Source organism: Diaphorina citri, unplaced genomic scaffold, assembly GCF_000475195.1.
Source record: "Diaphorina citri unplaced genomic scaffold, Diaci psyllid genome assembly version 1.1 scaffold1389, whole genome shotgun sequence".
NCBI classification, from domain to species: Eukaryota; Metazoa; Arthropoda; class Insecta; order Hemiptera; family Psyllidae; genus Diaphorina; species Diaphorina citri.
Window position 1 is genome coordinate 60,572 of NW_007378815.1, and position 22,820 is coordinate 83,391.

The 22,820-nt window shown below is 38.7% G+C and overlaps 2 protein-coding genes across 5 annotated transcripts in view; one reads left to right on the plus strand and one right to left on the minus strand.

The window, feature by feature from the left end:
* LOC103515653 (arginyl-tRNA--protein transferase 1) overlaps positions 1-10,133 on the minus strand; it is a 21,146-nt gene extending 11,013 nt beyond the window's left edge. The window contains exons 1-9 of one of the 4 annotated variants that reach the window (XM_026828273.1): positions 10,061-10,133; positions 7,398-7,519; positions 5,241-5,367; positions 4,918-5,051; positions 4,698-4,802; positions 4,509-4,594; positions 4,293-4,299; positions 3,622-3,854; positions 687-848 (exon numbers count right to left, since the gene is read on the minus strand). In XM_026828273.1, the coding sequence (XP_026684074.1) occupies positions 687-848; positions 3,622-3,854; positions 4,293-4,299; positions 4,509-4,594; positions 4,698-4,802; positions 4,918-5,051; positions 5,241-5,367; positions 7,398-7,494 (951 nt within the window). In that variant the 5' untranslated portion in view covers positions 7,495-7,519; positions 10,061-10,133. Of the gene's footprint in view, positions 1-686; positions 849-3,621; positions 3,855-4,292; positions 4,371-4,508; positions 4,595-4,697; positions 4,803-4,917; positions 5,052-5,240; positions 5,368-5,686; positions 5,845-6,142; positions 6,265-6,709; positions 6,806-7,397; positions 7,520-10,060 lie in introns of those variants that run through there. The other 3 variants (XM_008480589.3, XM_026828274.1, XM_008480588.3) reach the window with 3 other exon arrangements.
* Positions 10,134-10,326: 193 nt separating this feature from the next.
* LOC103515657 (2-hydroxyacyl-CoA lyase 1) lies at positions 10,327-22,280 on the plus strand. The gene is made up of 20 exons (XM_026828276.1): positions 10,327-10,670; positions 10,763-10,989; positions 11,404-11,585; positions 14,259-14,435; positions 16,286-16,527; positions 18,172-18,364; positions 18,857-18,872; positions 19,001-19,102; positions 19,158-19,259; positions 19,315-19,416; positions 19,472-19,573; positions 19,629-19,730; positions 19,786-19,887; positions 19,943-20,044; positions 20,100-20,201; positions 20,257-20,358; positions 20,414-20,504; positions 20,539-20,672; positions 21,386-21,509; positions 22,182-22,280. The coding sequence occupies exons 1-20, from the start codon at positions 10,605-10,607 to the stop codon at positions 22,278-22,280; spliced, it is 2,469 nt and encodes an 822-aa protein (XP_026684077.1). The 5' UTR covers positions 10,327-10,604.
* Positions 22,281-22,820: the final 540 nt, after the last annotated feature.

Genomic DNA, 22,820 nt, shown 5'->3' on the forward strand with positions numbered 1-22,820 from the left:
AGGGGTAGGTAAAGAAGGAAAAGACACGGAAAAAAGAGAAGGAGGTTCGCAAAAAATAGTGTAGTTACTTTACACTAAAAACCATAATAAAAACCTCTATGAAATGCAGAAAAGAGGAATCGAGCTGTCTCTCTAAGAGCAAGACACAGACGACATATAATAATAACTTTAAATAATATCACCACGGAGTCGGGCGTATTATTGTAAGTTGTTTTATTTAAGGTAAACAAAAAGCGAGTCTATTTGTCCACCCAGTCCAGATCCTAGCATGCAGGCTTGCCTTGTTCCAAACTCAACAAGTGTCAAGTGGGTTTATAGTCTGGTTGGCATGTATTCACTCGCCCGTTCGTCGACTGATACTGTCAGTTCCGAAAGATTATCTGGATTTTTTTTTTTTTTAGTTTGGCGTATAATATCTACGTATTTTGGCAAAGTACAACAGTTCTCTGCTAACACAGGAATCTCCGAAAAGTCGCCAAGAAAGGAAGGAGAAAACACTATCACAAATCTTGATTCTCTCTAACAAAGAAGCCAGGATCCACCGTTTCACCAACACAAGAATCTCTGAAATGCCTCTAGGAAGGAAGAAACTATCACAAATCTTTCTCTCTAAAAAGGAACCAGGGTCCGACGGTTTCACCCCCACAGTATTTGCCTCATCATGTCTCCATTGACACGGGAAATACCTGGAGTGGAGAATTGCACAGGAAACGCGTAAACTGTTCCGAATTGCACTTGGCGGGCGCACTACCGTGTACGGACATTTGATAGCGTCGGTATACGTCCACCACGAGGTTGAATGTTTTCTTAAACAAACTGCTCGGCGGACTCGACTGAACTAAACGGAGCTGTGAAATCAAGTAGTTATTAGTCCAGAGGTTCTCAAACTGGGGGGCGTGGAGACAAATCAGGGGGGCGCGAGCTTTTTCTATAAACCTCCTGTTCTGAAATTCCTCCCGCGCCAACTGCTTGAGCCACTGAGGTTGGTCCGTTTTGTCATTTCATAAAACCTATAAATAGGTAACCTACTTATTTGAATATAAAAAAAATCTCAAAGTTTCAAATTCTCGTTTTGTTATTCCATAAAATCCATAGGTAAAAATAATATACCAAGGGGTTGGGTACGTAAGGTAGGGGGGGGGCGTGAAAAAATGAGAATATGCCCAAAGGGGGCGCCATGAAAAAAAGTTTGAGAACCACTGTATTAGTCGAATCAATTCAAAAAAATAGAAAGTAAAAAGTAAAAATACTTTTTCCTCTCTCGTACCTTGTATGGATACCTCAACCTTGTTCACACAATCTTCCACCTTTTCCTCTGTCTTCCTCGCCCTTTTCTCCCCCTCACTTCCATTTTGTCGTCTCTTTTCAATATGTAGCTTTCATTTCAACGGGGGCACGGTTGGTCCAGTGGTAACGCGCTTGCTTGCCATGCAGAAGGTCCCGGGTTCGACAAAAATTTGCACTCGATTTTCGATTGCAAATATTTCAACGGGTTACTTTCTGGTGTTCTCGTGTTGACCCAGCACCTAAATGGCCAAAAAGATGTATCTATCTCGAAAATCACATCCTATGGATGTGTTGGGAACGCTCAAGTCGGAATTTTAGGAGAGGGTTAGAGAGGAGGGCCCTGGAACCAGATATATTGGACATTACTTCAGGGCCCTTGTATGTACTACAAATAATATTTCTTGTACCTACCTATCACACTGGAGTGCAAAAATTTCGGGACAATTTTGTTCTGATAGCCTTTTTGAATATTTTTCTGCCAGCCTAGTTAGCTTAGTTGGTAGTGCGTCTGCCTTGTAAGCGCTAGGCCGAGGGTTCGATTCCCGCCCGGGGCGTATTTTATCCTAATGGGATAATGTTCGTTCTCGGAACGGCTGGCTTTCTCCAATCCTGTCTTCCTTCTCTCTTCGATTTCGGGACGATAAGACCATAAGCAGTTACAGTTCCCTCTGTCAAACCTCTTTTTTTTTCTTTGTACCAGCTAAGCTCATGTTGTCTACAAGATAGGGTAAGTGTACCATTTATTCGCCCACCTAAAAAACGTACCATTTATTGGCCCACCTGCCCACATTTATTTTTCTAATTTTTGTTTTTATGACTACAGTTTTGGAATAGCACTGGTTCGATAGCAGTCTTGAAGCCCTTTTTTTTGATGAAATTGGATCTTGAAAAAGTTTGTCCAGTTCAGACTTATGTCTTATGTGGCGTAGACCCACAGGTGGGCCAATAGATGGTACGTTTTTTAGGTGGGCGAATAAATGGTACACTTACCCTAGTATCCTTGGTTGTCTATAGAGTTACTTTTATTTTATGCCAACTCTATCTTTATTGTGTGATTCTGCCTCTATTTTTTCCCCCTCAAGAGTGTATTAAGTATTTGTTTCCTTGTTTTCTTCGAAATAACAAATAACATAAAATCAAACAAAAGAGAGTAATAAGACAGAAGACAATAATAAAACAAGAGACAGTAAAATATCTTCTGTCAACCCAACAATAAAATTGTAGGTAGTCATTTTAATAAAATATCTAGGTAGGTATCTATTTTATAGAACAAGATATATAGGTAATGAAAAATAACTAGAAAATACTAAAATAAAATAGAATCTCATTTTAACTTTAAAATTATCCATGAAAAAATTTATCTCAAATAACATTTAGGTATTTATTTATTACATCTTTGAAATGAAACATTTAAAGAAGAAGAAGAAGAAGAAGAAGAAGAAGAAGAAGAAGAAGAAAAAGAAAGAAAAGGAGGTAGGTAGAAAAAAGATCAATTTTCTGTGTGCAAACTATCAATAAAATTCTTCAATTTTGTAGATGTTTATCTATTCCTCCTCCTCTTCCCCCTCCTTCTCTTTCTCTTCTCCTCCTTCTTATTCTTCTTCTTCTACTTCTCCTTCTTCTTTTTCTTCTTTTCCTTCTCCTCCTTCTTCTCTTTCTTATTCTCCTCCTCTTTCTTCTTCTTATTCTTCTTCTTCTCGTCTTCCTCCTCTTTCTTCCCCTCCTCTTTCTTCTGCTCTTTCTCCTTCTCCTCCTCCTCCTCCCTCTCTCTGACATGTGAGTGAGAGTAAAAATAGGATAAGCGTGAAATTATTTAATTGAATAATTTTTTAGTTCGGGCTGATGCGATTTCACTCCAGTATGAAAATAATAAAAATCATTCGACGGCCATTCAATAATGAAAGTAATAATAAAAATAAAAGTAATGAAACGGATGTTATACACGAGTCATTAATTTTAATATCGAAATAAAAGCAAAAGGACTAGCTTATTTATTTCGCCCCTAGGTAAACTAGGTTTTTCTATTATTGGTTGGGTTCATATTAGACATCCTATGTATTGACATTATTAGACGGTAAGCAGTAATGTCAATAAGTTTTTCTAGTTTAGGTAGGTTGAAATGATAAACATATACTTCTTCACTATTTTGTGTGTAGTGTGTTTATCATTTCAGTGTTTATGTTTATCATTTCAACCTACCTAGTCAAGATGGACCTTCACAAAGTTACAGAATCTTCAATCTATCGTTTTTCTAGTTTACCTGAGGCGTTCACAAGCAGCTTTACCTAGTTTACCAGCAGCTAAAGACAAAACCAACTAGTGTAAAGACTTTACCTCTAAACGATGCTTTGCATTGTCTGGTAACTTGACGTGAATGAAATCCTCCAGAGTTTTCTCCCGTGTTGCTCTCCTCAGTTTGGAAGCTTGCATGGTGGCCAGGACTTGATCCATAGATAAACCACGACTCAGGAGAGTCTGCTTTCTTCTTTCTATTCTCAGGTGTTTGGATTTGCTGCTCCCAGCTGTAGAAGTCAAGGGGTTTGGGCTTGGAACTTTCTCACCTGAACCTGGAATAGAATAGCATATTTGTTGAGAAAAGTGGAGAACGTCGTGTTGAAACCTGTCCTAGGACAGATCTACATCTATATATTTGTCAAGGTAAATTCAGGACACAGGACTCAGGTGTATGGTAACTCTTAAAATGTACAAGTAAGTAGTTCTTAATTTAGTTTAGACTGTCAGCTTAAAACAAATTGTCTCATTATGCTAACAGTTTAACAGGAGGTCCTCTTTATGTATCAGTGCTTAGTAGCTAGACTGTGGATTTGTGGAATTCTCTTCCTAGGGATATAAGGGCCTCACAAAGTCTAGGAACATTCGAGACTTCCCTGGTAAAATATCTTTCTCAAAGTATGTAGGTACCTACAATATTTAGTTTTTTTTTTTTTTTTAGAATTTTCAGTGCATCTCTGCAAGGATGATTTACTTACTAGTAACCTGTGAACTAGTAACCTGTGAAGAGGAAGATGTTTTGGGTTCATGTGACTTGTGTCCAATAGATGATGCTGATTCCTGGGTATCTTCTGTAAAAAAAAAAAGTATTAGTTAAAAGTTCCCCAGCAAGACAAGAAACAAGAATTCATGGATTTTTTCCCAAGTAGGTATTAGTCATTCAATTACTTACGTTTCAATTTTGACGATGAGGATTCACTGGTAGTTACCTGTGAAGAAGAAGAAGAAGAAGAAGAAGATGTTTTGGGTTCATGTGACTTGTGTCCAATAGATGATGCTGATTCCTGGGTATCTTCTGTAACACAAAAAAAGTATTAGTTAAAAGTCCCCCAGCAAGACAAAGACACAAGAATTCATGGATTTTTTCCCAAGTAGGTATTAGTCATTCAATTACTTACGTTTCAATTTTGACGATGAGGATTCACTGGTAGTTGATTCTCCCTCCATTTTATGATCAGGATCAATTGTCTTAGTGCTAGGTATACATGGTAGAGTGGGCATATCTGTCAAAAAAAAAAGTCATAATCATAAATTACAATTATTCAAGTTCTTTCCTCTCAAAAAAGTTTCCATTTTTCTTTTTCTTTTATTTGTTTCTTAAACTAAGGAAAAACTTACCCGAAGTAACATTTCTATCATGATACTTCACAGTGGAAGGTCCCTTCATTTTCTCTCCAGTTGCTAGGTAATGGTTGAATCTTTTGAGTAACTTCTTTTGAGATCTTGTCAATTTGAATTGAACAGCATCACATCTGCAGAAAAAAAGTAGAGTTAGATAGCTTCCAGAAGGGAGAGAAAGTAGTAGGTATTAAGGAGCGCGGTAGCGCTCCGCCCCACCAAGTCAAGAAAGTTTGACCGCGCTACTAGAGATATATATATATAAAACATCCCAGAAAATAAATATGCCTTTGGATTTTGTTGGAATACTCTGTGTAACTTACTTGATAGTGTATGCAGGACAACAGGTCTCATTCATGACAGGTTTGTAACAATAATGGCCACTTCTCCGCCAGCCTCTATCGATAAGACTCTGATAATCATGTACATTGAGACTATGGGCCCACATTCCTGTTGATAATGAAAGAAACATTACAAAACAAGATCTTGTGACTGTATTGACATTTTTCTCAAGTAGGTTGGGTAATTCAATGGGGGGGGAGGGGGGTTATCATCAAGGAAGGTACATAGGTATGAAAAAAAAAAAAAAATGAATTTCAAGGAGAATATTTAAAGATTTTTTAACTGAATAAAACTGGATCTTCAGGTAAGTTGTCCACTGTACAACATTTTGGTGTCCTGATTGTTTTTGGAATGGTAGTCTGCAGTAAAAGTCATGATAGTAACATGGAAAAATAATAATAATAATAAAACAAATGGTTAACCTTACCATGTGAACAACTTGAGGAAGAAGATTTACAGTATCCGCAACTCCTTCCGTCACTCTTGGAGAAGAATTCAACAATGCTCCGCTCTGAGTTATTCATTGAAACTTTTGTTTTGCAACACAACCTGAAGGGAAGAAAGAACTAATTTTTAAAGGTAGTTACCATACCAAGTGGGTTTATTTGTCAATATTTTGTAAGGGGTACCAACAGCTTATTCTACAAAGCACTTTGTAATTCACTGAGTTCCTTCCTTATGCATGGAGTTGTAAAACATAAAGAATTTCAAGGAGAACATGCAAAGATTTTTTAACTGAATAAAACTGGACCTTCAGGGAAGTTGTCCTCTGTAAAACATTTTGAAATGTCCTGATTGTTTTTGGAATGGTAGTCTGCAGTAAAAGTTACGATAGTAACATGGAAAAATAATAATAATAAAACAATTGGTTAGGTAACCTTACCATGTGAGCAACTTGAGGAAGAAGATTTACAGTATCCGCAACTCCTTCCATCACTCTTGGAGAAGAATTCAACAATGCTCCGCTCTGAGTTATTCATTGAAACTTTTGTTTAGCAACACAACCTGAAGGGAAGAAAGAACTAATTTTTAAAGGCAGTTACCATACCAAGTGGGTTTATTTGTCAATATTTTGTAAGGGGTACCAAGGGCTTATTCTACAAAGCACTTTGTAATTCACTGAGTTCCTTCCTTATGCATGGAGTTGTAAAACATATCATCCAATAATATTATTTGATTGATTTGTAGTTCAAAAAGGTTTGTAAAATTTGGCCCCCTTATCAACTGCTGAAATCATTACAAGCTTCATTTTAGCAATAACTGAGATTTTGACTGTACCCTCAAAGTGTAGTGCAAAGTAACTTTGTAAAATTTGGCCCCCTTATCAACTGCTGAAATCATTACAAGCTTCATTTTAGCAATAACTGAGATTTTGACTGTACCCTCAAAGGGAAGGATAAAAGTAAAGCTTGAACTTGATTGAAATAAAATAGCCACACAGATGAATTACCTTGATTGAAGAAAGAATTACCTAATATTGGAAAAAAAATTGCAGTAAAATGATGATGATGAACAGGTTTTTGTATAGTAAAAAAAACACCAAAAAAAGGTATTTTCGATTTTGCATTTTTTGAAATTTCGCGGTATTTCGTATAATCAAAACTTGATTTTTTTCCACGTGATCATTTGACCGGATTCGAGTCTTTTCATTGGTTGATCAAATTTTGATCCAATGTGATCACACGAAAAAAATCAATAAATAAAATTTGTGAAATGCGATTATGCGAACCGTGCGAACAGATCTTTTTATCAGAAAAAAAAACTGATAAGGCAGAAGTCAGAAGTTTCCATGGAAAAAGGAAAAGCTTCTTTTTGTCGTGATGTGTAGTTTATAGTGTACTTATGTTTTATTTGACTTGGTTCCTGCATGTGAATCCTGAAAATTTCAGCACAATTTCTTCTTTAAATTGAACTCCCTCTATCTTATCAACAGCTATTACCCCATTCAAATCAGAGAACTTTCTTTGACACCACAGGTGGCACATTTAAAGATTTTTTAACTGAATAAAACTGGACCTTCAAGTAAGTTGTCCCCTGTACAACATTTTGAAGTGTCCTGATTGTTTTTGGAATGGTAGTCTGCAGTAAAAGTTACGATAGTAACATGGAAAAATAATAAAACAATTGGTTAACCTTACCATGTGAGCAACTTGAGGAAGAAGATTTACAGTATCCGCAACTTCTTCCATCACTCTTGGAGAAGAATTCAACAATGCTCCGCTCTGAGTTATTCATTGAAACTTTTGTTTTGCAACACAACCTGAAGGGAAGAAAGAACTAATTTTTAAAGGTAGTTACCATACCAAGTGGGTTTATTTGTCAATATTTTGTAAGGGGTACCAACAGCTTATTCTACAAAGCACTTTGTAATTCACTGAGTTCCTTCCTTATGCATGGAGTTGTAAAACATATCATCCAATAATATTATTTGATATAGAGTGGGCATATCTGTCAAAAAAAAATTCATAATCATAAATGACAATTATCCAAGTTCTTTCCTCTCAAAAAAGTTTCCATTTTTCTTTTTCTTTTATTTGTTTCTTATACTAAGGAAAAACTTACCCGAAGTAACATTTCTATCATGATACTTCACAGTGGAAGGTCCCTTCATTTTCTCTCCAGTTGCTAGGTAATGGTTGAATCTTTTGAGTAGCTTCTTTTGAGATCTTGTCAATTTAAATTGAACAGCATCACATCTGCAGAAAAAAAGTAGAGTTAGATAGCTTCCAGAAGGGAGAGGAAGTAGTAGGTATTAAGGAGTGCGGTAGCGCTCCGCCCCGCCAAGTCAAGAAAGTTTGACCGCGCTACTAGAGATATATATACTGAGCCAAATGAAATTCCAACCACCTAGAAATTTTGTTCTAGATGTAATGTACGTACATGCTAGTTGGTTATTGGATAGAACATGTATTTTACCTGCACTAAAGTTTAATATGACAATTCTCACAATTCTATATGCATACGAATGTACTTTTATGTATGAATTATTTTCCCATGAGTTAGGTAAACGAACGAAGCTCTAAGATTAATTTCTCACTGTATTGATGGCGTGGGTTCAATCCCAGCCGAGGTATGGGATGATATCCTCAAAATTATTTGAGAATTTGAATAAGCCTACTATCAGATGAGAGGCAGGCATAGGCACCTTTGAATAAGCCTACTGCTTATTCAAATAGTATAAGTCTACTGCCTATTCAAATAGTATAAGCCTACTGCTGGGGTAAAGGGACTTACTGGTCGTTACTCTATTAAAGTAGCAAGTCGATTGTCCTCGCGAGAGTCACGAGGCTGAGTGCACCCCGAACTCCAAACACAGAGTCGAGAAAACTTCGACCCCGCCGGGAATCAAACGCAGAATAAGATCCTCAACAAACGCGGGACCACCGACATGCAAACCTAGTGTGATACCCACTAGGTTACATAGGTTACTCCTATTATTATTCATAGTTAATTATGCTTATTTTTGTCGTATCAACGTATATTTCGACATTATATTTATTATGTATCTATTATTCCAGGTGCTGCATATTCTCAGGCAGAAACCGAGCTCCTCTCCTTCGTCAATTCATTCAACCTTCCATTCCTACCCACCCCCATGGGTAAGGGTGTAGTGCCCGATGCTCATCCTAATTGTGTATCCGCGGCTCGAACCCACGCCCTCCAGAATGCGGACCTAGTACTCCTACTGGGCGCCAGACTCAATTGGATGCTACACTTTGGCCGCGCGCCCCGGTTTAAATCTAACGTGAAGATAATCCAGGTTGGTTAGAAATGGAGCTCCAGCCTACTGTCTGTTATCTGTTTGTTCTCTCTGTTACCATACAACCATACTATCTGTTTGTAGTGTACGAAAAAAACCAAAAATAGTCATGATACAAGAATTTTCCTTATTTTTTATTTCTAAATCTTCACACGAGTCAGCTTAGATAACTTGCAATATAAGGTCCGTTCTCGGAACGGGTGGCTTTCTCCTATCCTGTCTTCCTTCTCTCTTCGCTTTCGGGGCGATAAGACCTTATCTATCAACCCTCCTTGGTCGAATGAGTATCACAGTAAGCCTACATTCCGGAGGTCCCGGGTTTGATTCCCAGCTGAGCCTTTTTTTTTATTATCAGCAGAATGAGAAATGCGAAGATTTAATGATTGGCGCTTTCGTCACTTTACCGGAAAAGTGGCGAATTATCTGAATATATTTTCTCGCTTTCCAGGTAGACCTGAACGCGGAAGAGCTTCACAATAGTGTCCAAGCTGCAGTGGCTATACAATCTGACGTACGACTCACAGTACAACAGCTCAAACAAATGCTCTCCCACACTCAACGTAACTGGAGTTTCAGCGCTACCTCACCCTGGTGGCAGGAGTTGAAACTAAAATGCCAAACTAATCGACAGGTAAAGTTTCGTTCTCGGAACGGCTGGCTTTCTCCTGTCCTGTCTACCTGCTCTCTTCGATTTCGGGACTATAAGACCCTAGCAGTTACAGTTCCCTCTGTCAAACCTCTTAAAAAAAAAAAAAAAAAAACTTAAAAGGTAAGGGGTACCAAGGGCTTATTCTACAAAGCACTTTGTAATTCACTGAGTTCCTTCCTTATGCATGGAGTTGTAAAACATATCATCCAATAATATTATTTGATTGATTTGTAGTTCAAAAAGGTTTGTAAAATTTGGCCCCCTTATCAACTGCTGAAATCATTACAAGCTTCATTTTAGCAATAACTGAGATTTTGACTGTACCCTCAAAGGGAAGGATAAAAGTAAAGCTTGAACTTGATTGAAATAAAATAGCCACACAGATGAATTACCTTGATTGAAGAAAGAATTACCTAATATTGGAAAAAAAATTGCAGTAAAATGATGATGATGAACAGGTTTTTGTATAGTAAAAAAAACACCAAAAAAAGGTATTTTCGATTTTGCATTTTTTGAAATTTCGCGGTATTTCGTATAATCAAAACTTGATTTTTTTCCACGTGATCATTTGACCGGATTCGAGTCTTTTCATTGGTTGATCAAATTTTGATCCAATGTGATCACACGAAAAAAATCAATAAATAAAAATCTTTTTATCAGAAAAAAAAACTGATAAGGCAGAAGTCAGAAGTTTCCATGGAAAAAGGAAAAGCTTCTTTTTGTCGTGATGTGTAGTTTATAGTGTACTTATGTTTTATTTGACTTGGTTCCTGCATGTGAATCCTGAAAATTTCAGCACAATTTCTTCTTTAAATTGAACTCCCTCTATCTTATCAACAGCTATTACCCCATTCAAATCAGAGAACTTTCTTTGACACCACAGGTGGCCATCACTGATATCAGTAGATTTTGCACTCCAACTTTGTTATCAGCAACATGTCTGAGGATTATGATGAAGAGTTGAGTGCTAATCAAGTCATAGCTCAGGCTCTGAAGTTCCAGGTAAGAAAAATCTACCTATAAAATTAATATTTTGCAACACCTTTAATACAAACTTCATTACCATTGTTCTCCATTTCTCCTTATGATTACAGGGTATTGAGTATGTGTTTGGTATTGTGGGAATCCCCGTCATCGAGTTAGCCATGGCATGTCAGCAGGAAGGTATCCACTACATTGGCATGAGAAATGAGCAGGCTGCATGTTACGCTGCTCAAGCTATCGGCTATTTGACCAAGAAGCCTGGTGTATGCCTTGTTGTGTCAGGACCTGGATTGTTGCATACCTTTGGTGGAATGGCCAATGCACAGATCAATTGCTGGTGATTGTTTTTTTTTTTTACATTCTTCTTTTACTTGAAGGTTTTTGAACAGATCTCTGCCTAAAAATCATGTGCTAGTGGTCATTTTTGGGTTGAAAAAAAAAAAAAATGCAAAGAATTTCAATCAGATTAGGAGAAAAGAAAAGGTGTAGGTACTGTTGGTACCATTAGGGTTTGGAAAATAATAGTTATCTAGAAATTACTCTCCTTCCAATAATAGTTATTTAGAATTCTCTCTTCTTCCCAGGCCGATGCTGGTAATTGGGAAAAAAAAAAAGCAAAGAATTTCAATCAGATTAGGGGAAAAGAAAAGGTGTAGGTACTGTTGGTACCATTAGGGTTTAGAAAATAATAGTTATCTAGAAATTACTCTCCTTCCAATAATAGTTATTTAGAATTCTCTCTTCTTCCCAGGCCGATGCTGGTAATTGGTGGTTCATGTGCTCAGGATCACGAGGGTATCGGAGGATTCCAGGAATGTCCTCAGGTTGAGTTGGCTCGCCCCTATTGCAAGTACAGTGCTCGACCACCCAACATTCATCTGATTGGCCAACATGTAGAGAAAGCTGTAAGACTGAGCACATTCGGAAAGCCTGGTGAGATATTTAGGGTCATAATGTTGTCAATTCCTGAATCCTTCTAACTCCCCTTGAAACACAAGAGATTCAGTGTGAATTCAATATCATTTTTGCAACACATAATTTGGGCAGTCCAGTAATAAATTTGAGTGGTTGGCTGAAACAGCTCATGTAAGTGAGAACCCTGCCCCTTAAAATTAAGCCCTAAAACTTACCCCAGGGCCTGGGGTAAGTTTTTTTTTACAAAATAATAATAATAAAAATAACTTCTGAAACATTCCAAATCAGTCTTGGCTTCACGTATTGAACCCATGACCTCCTTCTTACCAGACAACTATTCTAACCATTCCCCTACTTTTTTCCTCCAGGTGTGAGTTATCTGGACTTCCCTGCCAATTTGTTAGCTCAACGGATAAACCAGAGTGCACTAGTGCCCACACCAAAAGAATGTTAGGATTATTGAGATATTGGGAAAAATCCTATAATGCTGCAGTGAGCACCAAAGTTGTGATATAATAACACAAAGAAACTGCATTTACAAATGAGATTTACCGGTATGTTTTCGATGCATAAAGTCTATAAGGTCTATTCTCATTTGCTTTTCTTATTCCTCAGGCAGATCCCTGCTGCTGAACAATCTACCGCGCCATCGTCTAGATGCGGGTACGTTCGGTACAATGGGTGTAGGGCTAGGCTTTGCCCTAGCCGCTGCCCTATACTGTAACCACTACGCCCCTGGTAAACGCGTTGTATGTGTTCAGGGAGATTCAGCGTTCGGGTTCTCAGGCATGGAGCTGGAGACTTTGGTGCGCTATAGACTCCCTGTGATCCTGGTGATTGTGAATAACAATGGAATCTATGGGGGATTTGACGAGGCGACCTATGCATGGTTAGATATTATCAAAAAAAGGTATAAATTCAACAATTTTTATGGGTGAAAATCACTGAAAAAATAGGCCACCGGCAAAAGCCACAGCACCAAATTTACTTTTCAGTGTTTCTGTCCCCAGGTAGTAAACTTTTTCAAAAAATTCGCGCGCATAAGCAAAAAAGGGTTGCTGATTGCAGCAAAAAAAAGAAATTTTCGATTTTGCATTTTTTGAAATTTCGCGGTATTTCGTATAATCAAAAGTTGATTTTTTTCCACGCGATCATTTGACCGGATTCGAGTCTTTTCATTGGTTGATCAAATTTTGATCCAATGTGATCACACGAAAAAAATCAATAAATAAAAATCTTTTTATCAGAAAAAAAAACTGATAAGGCAAAAGTTTCCATGGAAAAGCGAAAAGCTTTTGAAAGTTCTTTTTATCGTGATGTGTAGTTGATAGTGTACTTATGTTTTATTTGACTTGGTTCCTGTGAATCCTGAAAATTTCAGCACTATTTCTTCTTTAAATTGAACTCCCTCTATCTTATCAACAGCTATTACCCCATTCAAATCAGAGAACTTTCTTTGACACCACAGGTGGCCATCACTGATATCAGTAGATTTTGCACTCCAACTTTGTTATCAGCAACATGTCTGAGGATTATGATGAAGAGTTGAGTGCTAATCAAGTCATAGCTCAGGCTCTGAAGTTTCAGGTAAGAAAAATCTACCTATAAAATTAATATTTTGCAACACCTTTAAGTAATACAAACTTCATTACCATTGTATTCTCCATTTCTCCTTATAATTACAGGGTATTGAGTATGTGTTTGGTATTGTGGGAATCCCCGTCATCGAGTTGGCCATGGCATGTCAGCAGGAAGGTATCCACTACATTGGCATGAGAAATGAGCAGGCTGCATGTTACGCTGCTCAAGCTATCGGCTATTTGACTAAGAAGCCTGGTGTATGCCTTGTTGTGTCAGGACCTGGATTGTTGCATACCTTTGGTGGAATGGCCAATGCACAGATCAATTGCTGGTGATTGTTTTTTTTTTTTACATTCTTCTTTTACTTGAAGGTTTTTGAACAGATCTCTGCCTAAAAATCATGTGCTAGTGGTCATTTTTGGGTTGAAAAAAAAAAAAAATGCAAAGAATTTCAATCAGATTAGGAGAAAAGAAAAGGTGTAGGTACTGTTGGTACCATTAGGGTTTGGAAAATAATAGTTATCTAGAAATTACTCTCCTTCCAATAATAGTTATTTAGAATTCTCTCTTCTTCCCAGGCCGATGCTGGTAATTGGTGGTTCATGTGCTCAGGATCACGAGGGTATCGGAGGATTCCAGGAATGTCCTCAGGTTGAGTTGGCTCGCCCCTATTGCAAGTACAGTGCTCGACCACCCAACATTCATCTGATTGGCCAACATGTAGAGAAAGCTGTAAGACTGAGCACATTCGGAAAGCCTGGTGAGATATTTAGGGTCATAATGTTGTCAATTCCTGAATCCTTCTAACTCCCCTTGAAACACAAGAGATTCAGTGTGAATTCAATATCATTTTTGCAACACATAATTTGGGCAGTCCAGTAATAAATTTGAGTGGTTGGCTGAAACAGCTCATGTAAGTGAGAACCCTGCCCCTTAAAATTAAGCCCTAAAACTTACCCCAGGGCCTGGGGTAAGTTTTTTTTTACAAAATAATAATAATAAAAATAACTTCTGAAACATTCCAAATCAGTCTTGGCTTCACGTATTGAACCCATGACCTCCTTCTTACCAGACAACTATTCTAACCATTCCCCTACTTTTTTCCTCCAGGTGTGAGTTATCTGGACTTCCCTGCCAATTTGTTAGCTCAACGGATAAACCAGAGTGCACTAGTGCCCACACCAAAAGTACTAGAACCAACACTACCTTGGCCTGGCATAGCAGAACTGAAACAAGCATCACAACTCATCTTGGAAGCAAAAGCACCCCTTGTGATCATTGGCAAAGGTAAATCATCAAAACAAAACTTAAAAAAAAACCTATAGAATGAAATTAAAAAAAAAAAGTTTGATAGAGGAAACTGTAACTGCTAAGGTCTTATCATATCAAAAACAAAGATAGAAGGAAGACAGGATAGGAGAAAGCCAGCTTCTATCTGTTACCATACTATCTGTTTGTACTATCTGTTACCATACTATCTGTTTGTACTATGCACCAAAAGTACTAGAACCAACACTACCTTGGCCTGGCATAGCAGAACTGAAACAAGCATCACGACTCATCTTGGAAGCAAAAGCACCCCTTGTGATCATTGGCAAAGGTAAATCATCAAAACAAAACTTAAAAAAAAACCTATAGAATGAAATTAAAAAAAAAAAGTTTGATAGAGGAAACTGTAACTGCTAAGGTCTTGTCGTATCAAAAACAAAGATAGAAGGAAGACAGGATACGAGAAAGCCAGCTGTTCCCAGAACGAACTTTATATGTTCATGATAAAATCCGCCCTGGGCGGGAATCGAACCCGCGACCTAGCGCTTACAAGGCAGATCCTTCAAGCTAACTAGGCTGGCGAAAACAAAAACTGTTGAATTGGTACAAAGAAGAAATCAAGTCTGGGGAATTGAGTAATTTATTCATTACTCTTATATTATTAATGGATTTTTTTCCTTATGAGCTGGACATAAGAACTCTGGGTATCTGAGATAGACTTGTATTTGCAGTTCAACAATTTACATATAGGTACACCTCATGTCAAGGCTTTAATATTCTATTAGACGAGAGATAGGCATAGGTATCTCGCGATTTCACTGATTAAATTAATTAAATAGAATAAATAATAAAGCAACCTCAGTTTCCGAGTCGAATCACATTGAATACATGTACACACAGTCTCATCTATCAATGTCTGAATCAAGTAGATATGACAATTCTCACAATTCTATATGCATACGAATATTACGAATGTACTTTTATGTATGAATTATTTTCCCATGAGTAAGGTAAACGAAACGAACGAAGCTCTAAGATTAATTTCTCACTGTAATGATGGCGTGGGTTCAATCCCAGCCGAGGTAAGGGATGATATCCTCAAAATTATTTGAGAATTTGAATAAGCCTACCATCAGATGAGAGGCAGGCATAGGCACCTTTGAATAAGCCTACTGCTTATTCAAATAGTATAAGCCTACTGCTTATTCAAATAGTATAAGCCTACTGCTTATTCAAATAGTATAAGCCTACTGCTGGGGTAAAGGGACTTACTGGTCGCTACTCTATTAAAAAAAAAAAAAATTAAAAAGATGAGTGTTCCTCCGCCGTTTTTATTTCGTAGCAATGGAACAACCGCTACATTAGACGCTTGTGGCCTGTGTCGTAGCATGCCCATCCCGTAGTATGCCTAGGAGCAGGAAGGGTATGCGAAAAGGTAGAAGGAGGAGAACCAAAAGAAAAATTAATTTGTTTATTTTGAGAAGACATTTTAACTTCAGATGAGGGAGGCGAGAAGGAGTAGGAGGGAGCAGCTTGCTTATCTTGCTTAGAACGTCCTTGTTGGGAAGAGGTTGAAGCTGTAAAGATAGGTGATGACTCAGAAAGTAGCAAGTCGATTGTCCTCGCGAGAGTTACGAGGCTGAGTGCACCCCGAACTCCAAACACAGAGTCGAGAAAACTTCGACCCCGCCGGGAATCAGACGCAGGATAAGGTCCTCAACAAACGCGGGACCACCGGCATGCAAACCTAGTGTGATACCCACTAGGTTACATAGGTTACTCCTATTATTATTAATAGTTAATTATGCTTATTTTTGTCGTATCAACGTATATTTCGACATTATAATTTATAATATCTATTATTCTAGGCGCTGCATATTCTCAGGCAGAAACCGAGCTCCTCTCCTTCGTCAATTCATTCAACCTTCCATTCCTACCCACCCCCATGGGTAAGGGTGTGGTGCCCGATGCTCATCCTAATTGTGTATCCGCGGCTCGAACACACGCCCTCCAGAATGCAGACCTAGTACTCCTACTGGGCGCCAGACTCAATTGGATACTACACTTTGGCCGCGCGCCCCGGTTTAAATCTAACGTGAAGATTATCCAGGTTGGTTAGAAATGGAGCTCCAGCCTACTGTCTGTTATCTGTTTGTTCTATCTGTTACCATACTATCTGTTTGTTCTATCTGTTACCATACTATCTGTTTGTTCTATCTGTTACCATACTATCTGTTTGTACTATCTGTTACCATACTATCTGTTTGTACTATCTGTTACCATACTATCTGTGTGTAGTGTACGAAAAAAACCAAAAATAGTCATGATACAAGAATTTTCCTTATTTTTTATTTCTAAATCTTCACACGAGTCAGCTTAGATAACTTGGAATATAAGGTCCGTTCTCGGAACGGCTGGCTTTCTCCTATCCTGTCTTCCTTCTCTCTTCGCTTTCGGGGCGATAAGATCTTATCTATCAACCCTTCTTGGTCGAATGAGTATCACAGTAAGCCTACATTCCGGAGGTCCCGGGTTTGATTCCATTCCCAGCTGAGCCTTTTTTTTTATTATTAGCAGAATGAGAAATGCGAAGATTTAGTGATTGGCGCTTTCGTCACTTTACCGGAAAAGTGGCGAATTATCTGAATATATTTTCTCGCTTTCCAGGTAGATCTGAACGCGGAAGAGCTTCACAATAGTGTCCAAGCTGCAGTGGCTATACAATCTGACGTACGACTCACAGTACAACAGCTCAAACAAACACCCCCAACTTTGAAGGGTTAAGCCTTCAACACAAGAGATGCCTTGCAGGGTTAATAATCAGTCAAAAATATAAATTAATTAATTTTTGATTCTATCGACAAATTAGTATCCATAAGATAGGCAGATATTATTAAACAAAATATCATTACAAAAAAAAAAAAACATTATTAAAAAATAGGTAATAATAATTTATGACAAAAAGGATACATAAGTTAATTACTCAAAGCAAGAGAGAGAAAAAAAAGGGGAACAAAACTGCTGTTGAATAGGTAACAAAACTTCAAAAAGTAGGTATTAGATGTTAAACAAACCCTGTTATCCACTCAACAACAATTTAAATTCAGAAAATATAAACTAATTCAAGGAAATAATAAAATAGGTAGGTACATACTTGTACAAGACAACAAAATAAATATAAAAGTATTTTTTAAGAGAAAAATATTTATGAACAAAAAAATCAAACAGCTTTTCCTGATGAACTATTAAGTCATCAACAAAATAAATGTCAAGAGTACCAAAACTCTGATGAATTTACTACTAAAATAAGGGGGTACCATTTTCATACCTATACACAAAAGGGCAATACCTACTTTATCTATGAAATAAAACAAGGTCCATCTTACAAAATGATTAGATACCTACTCAGATCCCAAACTAATGAAGTACCTACCCCAGAAACAATGTCTATTGAGTAGGAAGTGGAGCCAATTTACCCACCAATATAAGGTCCGTTCTCGGAACGGGTGGCTTTCTCCTATCCTGTCTTCCTTCTCTCTTCGCTTTCGGGGCGATAAGACCTTATCTATCAACCCTCCTTGGTCGAATGAGTATCACAGTAAGCCTACATTCCGGAGGTCCCGGGTTTGATTCCCAGCTGAGCCTTTTTTTTTATTATCAGCAGAATGAGAAATGCGAAGATTTAATGATTGGCGCTTTCGTCACTTTACCGGAAAAGTGGCGAATTATCTGAATATATTTTCTCGCTTTCCAGGTAGACCTGAACGCGGAAGAGCTTCACAATAGTGTCCAAGCTGCAGTGGCTATACAATCTGACGTACGACTCACAGTACAACAGCTCAAACAAATGCTCTCCCACACTCAACGTAACTGGAGTTTCAGCGCTACCTCACCCTGGTGGCAGGAGTTGAAACTAAAATGCCAAACTAATCGACAGGTAAAGTTTCGTTCTCGGAACGGCTGGCTTTCTCCTATCCTGTCTTCCTTTTCGCTTTCGGGACGGTAAAACCTCTGTTGTTACAATTCCATCTATCCAGCCTAGTTAGCTTAGTTGGTAGTGCGTCTGCCTTGTAAGCGCTAGGCCGCGGGTTCGATTCCCGCCCGGGGCGGATTTTATCCTGATGGGATCGTTCTCGGAACGGCTGGCTTTCTCCTATCCTGTCTTCCTTTTCGCTTTCGGGACGGTAAAACCTCTGTTGTTACAATTCCATCTATCCAGCCTAGTTAGCTTAGTTGGTAGTGCGTCTGCCTTGTAAGCGCTAGGCCGCGGGTTCGATTCCCGCCCGGGGCGGATTTTATCCTGATGGGATCGTTCTCGGAACGGCTGGCTTTCTCCTATCCTGTCTTCCTTCTCTCTTCGATTTCGGGACGATAAGACCATAGCAGTTAAAGTTCCCTCTGTCAAAACCTCTTAAAAAAAATCACTTAGAGGGTTTCAGCAGCCATGATAAATTTGTAAGTTCTGTGGGTCAGCTTTGAAACAAGAACCAAATATTATTTATATTAATACCAAATAATATTCTACTGTGTAAGTAGTTGACCGAACGATAGCGAGGTTTATGTTTTACTTTGGTGCGCTATAGATTACCTGTGATCCTGGTGATTGTGAATAACAATGGAATCTATGGGGGATTTGACGAGACGACCTATGCATCCATTGTGGAGAGTGGCGAGGTTACTACTGTGTAAGTAGTTGACCGAACGATAGCGAGGTTTATGTTTTACTTTGGTGCGCTATAGATTACCTGTGATCCTGGTGATTGTGAATAACAATGGAATCTATGGGGGATTTGACGAGACGACCTATGCATCCATTGTGGAGAGTGGCGAGGTTACTACTGTGTAAGTAGTTGACCGAACGATAGCGAGGTTTATGTTTTACTTTGGTGCGCTATAGATTACCTGTGATCCTGGTGATTGTGAATAACAATGGAATCTATGGGGGATTTGACGAGACGACCTATGCATCCATTGTGGAGAGTGGCGAGGTTACTACTGTGTAAGTAGTTGACCGAACGATAGCGAGGTTTATGTTTTACTTTGGTGCGCTATAGATTACCTGTGATCCTGGTGATTGTGAATAACAATGGAATCTATGGGGGATTTGACGAGACGACCTATGCATCCATTGTGGAGAGTGGCGAGGTTACTACTGTGTAAGTAGTTGACCGAACGATAGCGAGGTTTATGTTTTACTTTGGTGCGCTATAGATTACCTGTGATCCTGGTGATTGTGAATAACAATGGAATCTATGGGGGATTTGACGAGACGACCTATGCATCCATTGTGGAGAGTGGCGAGGTTACTACTGTGTAAGTAGTTGACCGAACGATAGCGAGGTTTATGTTTTACTTTGGTGCGCTATAGATTACCTGTGATCCTGGTGATTGTGAATAACAATGGAATCTATGGGGGATTTGACGAGACGACCTATGCATCCATTGTGGAGAGTGGCGAGGTTACTACTGTGTAAGTAGTTGACCGAACGATAGCGAGGTTTATGTTTTACTTTGGTGCGCTATAGATTACCTGTGATCCTGGTGATTGTGAATAACAATGGAATCTATGGGGGATTTGACGAGACGACCTATGCATCCATTGTGGAGAGTGGCGAGGTTACTACTGTGTAAGTAGTTGACCGAACGATAGCGAGGTTTATGTTTTACTTTGGTGCGCTATAGATTACCTGTGATCCTGGTGATTGTGAATAACAATGGAATCTATGGGGGATTTGACGAGACGACCTATGCATCCATTGTGGAGAGTGGCGAGGTTACTACTGTGTAAGTAGTTGACCGAACGATAGCGAGGTTTATGTTTTACTTTGGTGCGCTATAGATTACCTGTGATCCTGGTGATTGTGAATAACAATGGAATCTATGGGGGATTTGACGAGACGACCTATGCATCCATTGTGGAGAGTGGCGAGGTTACTACTGTGTAAGTAGTTGACCGAACGATAGCGAGGTTTATGTTTTACTTTGGTGCGCTATAGACTCCCTGTGATCCTGGTGATTGTGAATAACAATGGAATCTATGGGGGATTTGACGAGGCGACCTATGCATCCATTGTGGAGAGTGGCGAGGTTACTACTGTGTAAGTAGTTGACCGAACGATAGCGAGGTTTATGTTTAACTTTGGTGCGCTATAGATTACCTGTGATCCTGGTGATTGTGAATAACAATGGAATCTATGGGGGATTTGACGAGACGACCTATGCATCCATTGTGGAGAGTGGCGAGGTTACTACTGTGTAAGTAGTTGACCGAACGATAGCGAGGTTTATGTTTAAACTCGACCGTTTTGCATTTAGTTTAGATGTTTTTTTCCGCTATAACTCGCGATTGTCTGGTCCGATTTTGATGAAATTAGGTACATGAGTTTATAAGATCAAGGAACATTGCTCCTTGAAATTTGGAGTCCCAGAACTGAGGTCTCCGTTTTCGGTCTCTCGAAATTATAGTCCTATTTTATTATCCGGAGGTTTTCCAGATTCGAAGGTTTTCCATAATCTTCAACTTCAACAATGGGTCAATGGAGCAGTTGCAATTGGGAAAATATTATTAATAAAAGGTCGATTCCTACGTAAAAAGTTGTGAAAAATCCAAATCTGAGGTCAAAACTCCGAAAAAGTAACTTTAAAAGGTCGAAAATTCAGTTAATTGCCGTTCCAATGAAAAAGTTCAAAGAGTTGAGACGTCAGATTTCATGTCAAAATGCGCAGAAACGCTTGCGCATAAACAAACGAAGCGGGAGTCAAGAATTATGACGTCATCGCCTACGAGAGCGTATGCCGTGACGTCAAACTTCACGATTTACCGGTATTTCTTAAATCGATTTATCTCGGTATCTAGAAGTCGTAGAGGAAAAAGAAAAATTCCGTTGGTCCTCATTTTTCCTGCTCTATGACTTTGAAATATCACCCAAGTAAGCGCAACTGATCTATTACCTATTTATCTATTCCAGGAGTCCCCCCACCTCGCTAGGTCCTAGTCTACGTTACGAGAAGATGATGGCTGTGTTTGGACATGATGGTTATCTCTGTACTACAGTACCTCAGATTAAGCAAGCTATGAAGAAGTGTTTACAGGTAAAAACAAACAGACACTATAGGGATAGGGGCTTTAAAAAAAAAAAAATCCCAGCCAGCCTAGTTAGCTTAGTTAGTAGTGCGTCTGCCTTGTAAGCGCTAGGCCGCGGGTTCGATTCCCGCCCGGGGCGGATTTTATCCTGATGGGATAATGTTCGTTCTCGGAACGGCTGGCTTTCTCCTCTCCTGTCTTCCTTCTCTCTTCGATTTCGGGACGATAAGACCATAGCAGTTACAGTTCCCTCTGTCAAACCTCTTTTTTTTTATTTTTTTTTAATCCCATTGACTGATCTCGGATTTTCAGAACGCTTTTTTTTCCAAACTGAATCTGGATTCGATGGATTCATTAGATTCGGATGAAAAAAATACTCCTTATGACACACCGCTCACACAAACTTCTGAGGTAACTTCTAAGAGATCCCCTTCTTTACCTACCTCGGTGGTGTAGTACCTACCTTGGTGGTGTAGTGGTCAAGGCGCTCGCCTGGTAAACAGGAGGGCGTGGGTTCAATCCCAGCCGAGGTATGGAATTTTACCCTCAATATAATTTGAGAATTTGACCACAATAATAGTAGTAGCCTACTGCTGGAGTAAAGGGACTTTCAGTCCTATGCGAGCAGTATAAATAAGCACTATTATTATATTATTCTTGGTATTTGTTTAATTTTCCAGACAACAACCAGACCCAGTCTGATCAACATTCTGATCAATCCATCTGCTGATCGCAAACCTCAAAACTTCTCCTGGCTCACTAACCTACTGCTGGAGTAAAGGGACTTTTCAGTCCAATGCGAGCAGTATAAATAAGCACTATTATTATTATTACATATTATTATTATATCCTCATTTTCCGATCAAAGTGCAGGCTGAATACTTAGGTACTTGTAGTTACCTACCTATTATATACTTCATTAGTTATTAGTTGCAATGTCGATAGAACAGGGGTATATAGGGATTCTAGAGATTATATTCAAACCAAACAACCCCAAATTGTAGTGGACACAATCAGACAAAATGGTCCAACTATGATGACCATACCTGACATACTAACATCTAAGTTTATATTAACCCATTGGTAGACTTGGTGATGGGAAGCATGGGTGTATGGTGTAGTACGTAAGTCCAATTTCAACTTTGTTTATCAGAAGGGGTATTTTAGACTGTTTCGGATAAAATCCGCCCCGGGCGGGAATCGAACCCTCGACCTAGCGCAAATCATCTTGCGGCGCCTGCAATGTTCAGTCTGATTTTAATGTTTAAATGCAAATATGCAAAAAATGATGCAAATAAACAAATTACATTTACAAATAT